The sequence below is a fragment of the Coregonus clupeaformis genome, chromosome 37, assembly GCF_020615455.1.
Source record: "Coregonus clupeaformis isolate EN_2021a chromosome 37, ASM2061545v1, whole genome shotgun sequence".
In the NCBI taxonomy this organism is placed as follows: Eukaryota; Metazoa; Chordata; class Actinopteri; order Salmoniformes; family Salmonidae; genus Coregonus; species Coregonus clupeaformis.
In genome coordinates this window covers 16,369,058-16,378,143 of record NC_059228.1, presented here as the reverse complement: position 1 = coordinate 16,378,143, position 9,086 = coordinate 16,369,058, and the positions used below count along the sequence as shown (strand labels likewise).

Sequence of the window (9,086 nt, the reverse complement as noted above, 5' to 3'; positions counted from 1 at the left end):
GGATATCCGTCATTTCCAAAACTTGCGATCCAGCCAAACTTTTCCTAGAATGATACATTAAAATAATAGACACACAAATCATAAAACATTTACTATGATATTCATAATGATCAACAATCATGTTTAGAAAGAAATTACAGATTGCAACCTGGCAAAATGCTTGCTTGAGAAATAGTGGTTTGTAAAACAGCTATTTAATTAAATTCTTGACCATTTTGACTAAAAACTATACTAAGTAACTTTACTGTTACCCCGAAATTATTTGATATGGAGATCAAGTCCGTTGGTCTGGGCCTAAGGCTGGGATTCAATCCAAGGTAGGCTATAACGCAGCCCATAATAACAGACTTTTAAAGGTCATTTACGCTTGAGGCGACATGCGAAGTGTTTACCATGAATGCGATCTCCCCAAACGTTGGGGAAAATGCCTTTAAAGGCGCAATATGAAGCATTGTGTTCAACCCAACCAAATTCATGTAAAAATGTAAGTTATAGACCTGTCATTCTCATTGAAAGCATGTCTGATAAGCGGTATATCCGTTCTGTGTGCGCAAGTTTTTATTCTTCACTTCCTTAAGTTTAGTTTTTGCATCCTTTTACTTTAGGTTTTGTACACCAGCTTTAAAAAGTAGAAAATACTATATTTTGGGTTATTGAAAATACAGTATATTTCACAGAGGTTTAGATGGGACAATGATTCTCTATAAATGACTGAAATGTAATGTAAATGTACATTGTTTGTTTTGTCACATAAATTGAAATTATAGGAAAACATTTTAGAATTTTAGCAACCACGCAATGGCGGAGTGATTTCTGCATATTGGACCTTTACAAGGCTCGTTGTTAGCAGTCTAGTGCGCTGCTCTATAATGTACTCTATTGAATCCAACCTTAAGTGTCTGTATCACAGAGGCTATCAGAGTCTATATCGTACCCTGTCTGCCCGTCCTCGACGTCCTGGATGGTCTCTGGTAGACAGCGGTCCCGTGTCTCAGGCAGCATCCTGGCCACCAGGCTAGCCAGCAGGGCTATGGAGCAGAGAAGGACCTGGGGAAGGTCCCTCCACACCTCGTCCAGCAGCAGGATCAGAGGGGCCAGAGACACTCCCAGACGACCCATAGATGAGTTGTAGCCCATGCCATTCTGCCTGAGAGACGGAGAGAAAGATACCGAACACACGTTTTGACCGGTCTTTAGTTACACTTTAAATCGGAATCCCAATCTCCCGATGCTGATCTCTTACTGTATTTTCTCCATTCTTAATGGCATTTCCACAGGAAAGTTTAAAGTAAAGGGGCATAGATAGGAAAGTAGCCGAGGTGGGAACCCCCATTGCCGTGGGGATGTGGTTTGGAGTCGTCAGTGCAACCACTACGCTAGACAAATATCCCTCTGAGAGGAGACCGGAGAGGGATTTACCTGACCACAGTAGGGAACAGCTCAGAGCTGTACAACACGACGGTTGTGAAGGATGTTGCCGAGCAACCCTTCCCCAGCACCGCCACCACCGTCCTTAAAACAGACATGTCTGAAAGAGAGGAGGGGAACAACATGACCTTTCATTTAACTCAAAGTTACACACCTTATTTCAATCTTTAAGATGAGACCAGAAATAACTGAAACAGACTGGAACAGACCCCAGCATTACTAGATGTGATAACTCCTGTAAAGTCGTGATAACTCCTGTAAAGTCGTGATAACTCCTGTAGAGTCGTGATAACTCCTGTAAAGTCGTGATAACTCCTGTAGAGTCGTGATAACTCCTGTAGAGTCGTGATAACTCCTGTAGAGTCGTGATAACTCCCGTAAAGTCGTGATAACTCCTGTAGAGTCGTGATAACTCCTGTAAAGTCGTGATAACTCTTGTAGAGTTGTAATCTAGTACAGTGAGGGAAAAAAGTATTTGATCCCCTGCTGATTGCGTACGTTTACCCACTGACAAAGAAATGATCAGTCTATAATTTTAATGGTAGGTTTATTTGAACAGTGAGAGACAGAATAACAACAACAAAATCCAGAAAAACGCGTGTCAAAAATGTTATAAATTGATTTGCATTTTAATGAGGGAAATAACTCTTAAAGGGAGTGCTCCTAATCTCAGCTTGTTACCTGTATAAAAGACACCTGTCCACAGAAGCAATCAATCAATCAGATTCCAAACTCTCCACCATGGCCAAGACCAAAGAGCTCTCCAAGGATGTCAGGGACAAGATTGTAGACCTACACAAGGCTGGAATGGGCTACAAGACCATCGCCAAGCAGCTTGGTGAGAAGGTGACAACAGTTGGTGTGATTATTCGCAAATGGAAGAAACACAAAATAACTGTCAATCTCCCTCTGCCTGGGGCGTGGAGTTGCAATGATCATGAGAATGGTGAAGAATCAGCCCAGAACTACACGGGAGGATCTTGTCAATGATCTCAAGGCAGCTGGGACCATAGTCACCAAGAAAACAATTGGTAACACACTACGCCATGAAGGACTGAAATCCTGCAGCGCCCGCAAGGTCCCCCTGTTCAAAAAAGCACATATACAGGCCCGTCTGAAGTTTGCCAATGAACATCTGAATGATTCAGAGGAGAACTGGGTGGAAGTGTTGTGGTCAGATGAGACCAAAATTTAGCTATTTGGCATCAACTCAACTCGCCATGTTTGGAGGAGGAGGAATGCTGCCTATGACCCCAAGAACACCATCCCCACCGTCAAACATGGAGGTGGAAACATTATGCTTTGGGGGTGTTTTTCTGCTAAGGGGACAGGACAACTTCACCGCATCAAAGGGACGATGGACAGGGCCATGTACCGTCAAATCTTGGGTGAGAACCTCCTTCCCTCAGCCAGGGTATTGAAAATGGGTCGTGGATTGGGTATTCCAGCATGACAATGACCCAAAACACACGGCCAAGGCAACAAAGAAGTGGCTCAAGAAGAAGCACATTAAGGTCCTGGAGTGGCCTAGCCAGTCTCCAGACCTTAATCCCATAGAAAATATGTGGAGGGAGCTGAAGGTTCGAGTTGCCAAACGTCAGGCTCGAAACCTTAATGACTTGGAGAAGATCTGCAAAGAGGAGTGGGACAAAATCCCTCCTGAGATGTGTGCAAACCTGGTGGCCAACTACAAGAAATGTCTGACCTCTGTGATTGCCAACAAGGGTTTTGCCACCAAGTACTAAGTCATGTTTTGCAGAGGGGTCAAATACTTATTTCCCTCATTAAAATGAAAATACATTTATAAGATCCTCCTGTGTAGTTCTGAGCTGATTCCTCACCGTTCTCATGATCATTGCAACTCCACGAGGTGAGATCTTGCATGGAGCCCCAGGCCGAGGGAGATTGACAGTTATTTTGTGTTTCTTCCATTTGCGAATAATCGCACCAACTGTTGTCACCTTCTCACCAAGCTGATTGGCGATGGTCTTGTAACCCATTCCAGCCTTGTGTAGGTCTACAATCTTGTCCCTGACATCCTTGGAGAGCTCTTTGGTCTTGGCCATGGTGGAGAGTTTGGAATCTGATTGATTGATTGCTTCTGTGGACAGGTGTCTTTTATACAGGTAACAAACTGAGATTAGGAGCACTCCCTTTAAGAGTGTGCTCCTAATCTCAGCTCGTTACCTGTATAAAAGACACCTGGGAGCCAGAAATCTTTCTGATTGAGAGGGGGTCAAATACTTATTTCCCTCATTAAAATGCAAATCAATTTATAACATTTTTGACATGCGTTTTTCTGGATTTTTTTGTTGTTATTCTGTCTCTCACTGTTCAAATAAACCTACCATTAAAATTATAGACTGATCATTTCTTTGTCAGTGGGCAAACGTACAAAATCAGCAGGGGATCAAATACTTTTTTCCCTCACTGTATGGCCAATATACCATGGCTAAGGACTGTTCTTATGCAAGACACAACGCAGAGTGCCTGGATACAGCCCTTAGCCGTGGTATATTGGCCATATACCACAAACACCCGAGGTGCCTTATTCCTATTATAAACTGGTTACCAACGTAATTAGAGCAGTAAAAATAAATGTTTTGTCATACCCGTGGTATACGGTCTGATATACCACGGCTGTCAGCCAATCAGCATTCAGGGCTCGAACCACCCAGTTTATATAAAGATGATATTGTTCCTGGATGGGAGTTGCCCACCTCCCTGATCAAAAAAAAAAGAGGTCCTCACCTCTGGGTATAAAGATATTGATAGCGAGACAGACTCCAGCTCCTAGCAGAGATCCCACTTCAGTGTTTCTCCTGCCCACCTTATCCAGAAGGTAGTACGCTGACAGTTTGGCTGGCAGCTCTATGGCACCGTACACAAACTGGGTTAGATAGATGTTGAGTCCAAATCCAGTGATGTTGAAGCTAATGCCATAAAATGTTGACGCCACACCATACCTTTGGGAGGAGAAATCAGGTTGGCATTGTTGGTGTTGTTAAACTGTGTAGACTGATGTGATGTGTCGTGACAGTTTGAGTTGAGCTAAACATTTAAATTTCATGACATTTTCAAATGAAATGTTACCCAACTTAAATTAATCAATACATTCTTACATTACTCTTACATTGTTATGTTTAGCCAGACTTGATGAACACGAATCTACTAAAGCGATTTGTAACAGACATCATGAGACCGGGGATACTCACCACACTATGCCTGTTAGTAGAGCCAGATATGAGAGCGGGGATACTCACCACACTATGCCTGTTATTAGAGCCAGATATGAGACCGGGGATACTCACCACACTATGCCTGTTAGTAGAGCCAGTCTCCTCATCTTTGGGGTTCTGACCAGGTCCAGGTAGGAGTGAGTTCTGTCTTTTCTTTCTGTCACAATGATACTGGACAGAGTCTGGTGGGGAGAAAAATAGAGGCGGATCAGTTGCTGAATCCCAAATCAACCCCTAACCCTTAGACTCTACCACCTAGGCCTCGTGTACATCTGAACCATTTGAATCAGTATAAGCAACATGGCAAAAATATATCCCACCCAGCCCAGCAGAGGGAAAGTAACCTGGTCCCAGATCTGTTTGTGCTGTCTTGCCAACTCTGACCATAGGAGTTAGCAAGAAGGCACAAACAGATCTGGGACCAGGCTAGAAGGAAAGGTGAAGGAATTACCATATTGCAAAAATTTATCCGATCCTGACATTCGCTCACCTCTGGTGTAATTTTGGATCCAAACTCCTCCTTCTGGTTCATCTGGGCACATTGTTGCAAATAAAAGTAAGCTTTCTCAAACTTCCCATTGGCTATGAGCCACCTGGCTGACTCAGGAATCCACCTATTGGAGGAGGTAAAGATGTCATTCACAATTACACAGCAACGGTTAACTGTCCATTCCTTTTTTTGTCAGTCCATCAGTCAGACCCTCCCTCCCTCCCTCCCTCCCTCCCTCTAACCTCCAGATGAGTATGGCTAGAGCGAGAGGTGAGGTGACCGCTATGGTCAGCTGTCTCCAGTCGGTCACACAGTAGGCTATGGCTGGAATCATGCAGTAACCAAATGTCCAGGATAGGCTATCAATCACTCCCACCAGCTTCCTGTGCTCAATGTCCACCCACTCCACACCTGAAGAGATGGGACAGCACCACAACACAACCCCAGATGAGGAGAGGGTAGTATCTGTGGTGCAACTTGGGTTATCTGTATTTGTCTAGTGGGTGGGCTTCATATTCGAGTGTGAGTGTGTGTGTGCCTGTGTGCGTGTGTATAATCACTGAGCACTGATGAGACGATGACGATGCCGGTGATACCGAACCCAGTGAAGAACCTGAGCACAGCGAACATGATGAAGGAGGTGGAGAAAGCACTGGCAATACCAAAGAGCATGCCAGAGATATAGGACACCAGGAGCATGGTCTTCCTACCAAACCTAGAGACAAAAGACAACATTTGAAGAGAAGGTGAACAGAAACATCTACATACAGATGTAGGATCTTAATTTGATCACCATGTTGCAGGAGAACTTCCCTGCAATGCAGGAAATGTAAAACTTGTAGTGTATTTGAGGTTTAAAAAGGCTTCTGATTTCCACTTTGAAATTTCAGACTTGATGTTTTACTTACAAAAAAAATGATCAAACCCTACAAAAATTTCCATTAATTCTAATCCACATAATAATTCACATTTCCTGTTGCTGCAGGATTCTTTTCTATAGAAAACTGGCTCAAATTAAGATCCTACATCTGTACATTAAGTAGCCTTGTCCGAGCCAGAACGGCCCATAGGGCAGGAGCCTATCTCCTGTTTCTGTAGTGCGAGGCAGTTCCCCTCTTTCGATTAAAAAGATAATAAGATAAGAGTTTGTAGAGAGAATACAAATACAAAATTCCTCTTAATTTGATTGATTTAAAAATATTAAAGTCAAAATGCAGCTGTTTTTATATCAATATCAAACAATTTCTAGGTAACAATTAAGTACCTTACTGTAACAGTATTCTATTAAAATGGTCAAAAAGAAACAAGGCTATGGGCCAAAAGCTGCTAACACCTGCAAAATCGTGATTTTTCCAAATGATCAGTGACAGTCGTAGCATCCCACAGTCTGTTGACAGACACTACCATAGCAGTTATGTTACGTGCATCTGTACATCAGAGATTAGGTTTAAGGTGACTCTAAAATCCACTGTCTGTGAATGAATAAATGACTGTTAACTTACCTGTCACTCAGACTTCCAAAGGTCATAGCTCCGAACATCACGCCTATGAAGAAGATGGTTGTTGTCGCCTTATTTTGCCCTTTCTGGTCACACACCAAGTCCCACTGATGAGAGAGGTAGAAAGAAGAATAAACAGACAACTCCTTCAACATGAGAACGGCCTCTCTACTTTCCTTTTGTGAAATACTTTCATTGAGTAGCTAGCAATGCAACAATATTCAAATATGCATTCAAAGAGATTTGAAACTACAAATAACACTTCATTTCTATGCAACATCTGTCGTGGTCAAAGAATGACATTCAATGAGTACAACATTACCTTTCATTCAATGAGACATTCAATGACTACAACATGACCTTCCGACTTCTATAGTCTAGTGACAAAGAGACAGAAAGACTTACCTCTGTAGCCAGAGTGGATTTGAAGGTGCTGTTGTCATATGCCCATCCATTCTGACAGGGGACTGTAGCTAGGTCACTGTTATTGGAGTTGGACAGGAGGTGGAACTGGGGCTCTGGGAACATCTTACAGGAGCTTGGAGTCCCGTCTTCCTGTACTGGAACACTGACAGTCAGTCTCTGCTCCTGGGTCAGATTCCCAAAGACGCTGCCATCATCCAGAGCGCTGAGATCACAGTGGTGAGAGGGCACGGCCGCTATGAAGTTGTTCAGCAGGAAGTGACACGGCAGGGTGAATCGACCAATAAAGCTGATGATAATGATCATCATCTGGAACCGTCCAAATCCATTGACAAGCGAGAGTAGGTGTTCAAACTTCATCTTTGTCTTCCACTTGGTCCACACAGACTTCTTGTCCACAGACTTGTAATATCAACAGCAATCACTCTCTCATTCACTTACCAACGTTGAATCCAAGAAAATATGTCATAATCTTTGACCAAGTCTAAAGGTTGTCTGTTGGTCCCATTGTCTCATTGTTAGGTAAACCATCCGAAATGGATCAATCTTTGACAGTGCAAAACCACTTAAATAAACCTCCTTTGTTTGTGAAAGAATGCCTTCATCTACATTAATTGGTGACGCATTGACAGCAAGGAGTTGCTTGAGCAACTAAAGAATATTTCACAATTTCAAAGTTTCTAGAATTCAATAATATGTTAACATTTCTAAGTTCAAAATGAGAATAGGACATTATGTTTGTGCTCTTGCCAACTCCATTGCTCATTGTCAAGCCAAACATACACTGTACCATGACAATGGGTGGGTAACAAGGACTTGATAGCATGATGGTAGTTCCCACACAAGTTTGTAGAAAAAAGCGAAAAGAGGCGAAGGCTAGATATACTGAAACGCATCACATTTTTTAAAAATATTTAGTTCTATGCCACCACAATAAAGGTATTTAACTGCATGGAATATAGTATGCTGTCCGAATTATCCGAAATACAAGTTCCAACTCGTGACAGCGGTTTAAGAGGAAGGAACTAACCCTAACCCTTAGGGTAACTCAGTATAGAAAACAGATCTATAGAACATGGGTTTATTGCCAAGCCACATAGTAAGACACACCAACACCAGTATTTATGAAAAACAAAACAGTAGATTAATTGATGACCATGTGAGAAAAATGGGCTACAATTCATTTTACAATGCTCTTTCACCGTGTTATAATCAGGTAAGTACTATTACTAATTGATAGTTCAGAGGTTAACAAGGATTTTATCATGCATGTTACTTAAATGGTTATATTGTTGTTTTTTGGTTGTTTTGAGTTGTTTTGGTTACGTTAGTAGGGCCCTAGTACATCTATGCTTTGGTCCATTCATTATCTTTATTCTAGGTAGATATTCTGCTTTGTGTTCATCTTTCATCCACTTGCTTGAAAACTGCCGTCTCTCTGAGTGACATGGATTCACATAGAATTACATATAGAATCCCTTTGTAATTTAATAGAATCTCTGTGTGGATTCATGTAACTTCAACTGTTCCATTTCTGTTTTCATCAGAAGTGATTTGCTTCAGTGGAATGGCACTCTCTCAATCCAGTTCTGCTCTGCAAAGCAGGAAAGGTGCAATTAGATGTTAGATGGCCATTCATCCAATTCCGAATACTGATTAAATACTGGGTAACCTTTATTTAAAGCATCAAGGTATAATGCTTTACAACTTGTTATAAGTATGTATGAGCCTTTATAATGTCTTATAACCAGGCTCATGACAAGTCTTACAATGCATTATATAACCTCATCATAAATGTACAATTTAAGAACTTGATGAATAGTGTGTTATAAGCCCATATGAGCTGGGCACTAAATAGTTTATGCCACTAAAATAAAATAAATAAATAATTAATCAATCAATCAATCAATCATATAGCTGGAGGCTTTAAATACAGTGTTAGCAAATACAATTTCTGCTCTACCTTGGTCACCTTATGTCCTCTTTGAACTCTGGCAGGCGAACATT

At 41.8% G+C, this 9,086-nt stretch overlaps 1 protein-coding gene across 1 annotated transcript; it reads right to left on the bottom strand.

Annotated features, from left to right (window-relative positions):
- Positions 1–888: 888 nt before the first annotated feature.
- LOC121553709 (solute carrier family 22 member 7-like) lies at positions 889–7,439 on the bottom strand. The gene is made up of 9 exons (XM_041867033.1): positions 7,062–7,439; positions 6,660–6,763; positions 5,718–5,872; positions 5,400–5,568; positions 5,158–5,281; positions 4,740–4,849; positions 4,180–4,394; positions 1,420–1,528; positions 889–1,147 (listed from the first exon to the last, which is right to left on the bottom strand). Exons 1-9 carry the CDS (start codon positions 7,437–7,439, stop codon positions 892–894), a joined length of 1,620 nt encoding a protein of 539 aa, XP_041722967.1. The 3' UTR covers positions 889–891.
- Between the last annotated feature and the right edge of the window lie 1,647 nt (positions 7,440–9,086).

Coding starts and splice junctions, on each gene's coding strand:
- LOC121553709 (XM_041867033.1), bottom strand. CDS start 7,439: ATGAAGTTTGAACACCTACTCTCGCTTGTCAATGGATTTGGACGGTTC. Junction 5,569..5,717: donor CATCGTCTCATCAGTGCTCA/GTGATTATACAC, acceptor CCATCTCTTCAG/GTGTGGAGTGGGTGGACATT. Junction 4,850..5,157: donor GATCCAAAATTACACCAGAG/GTGAGCGAATGT, acceptor TCTCCCCACCAG/ACTCTGTCCAGTATCATTGT.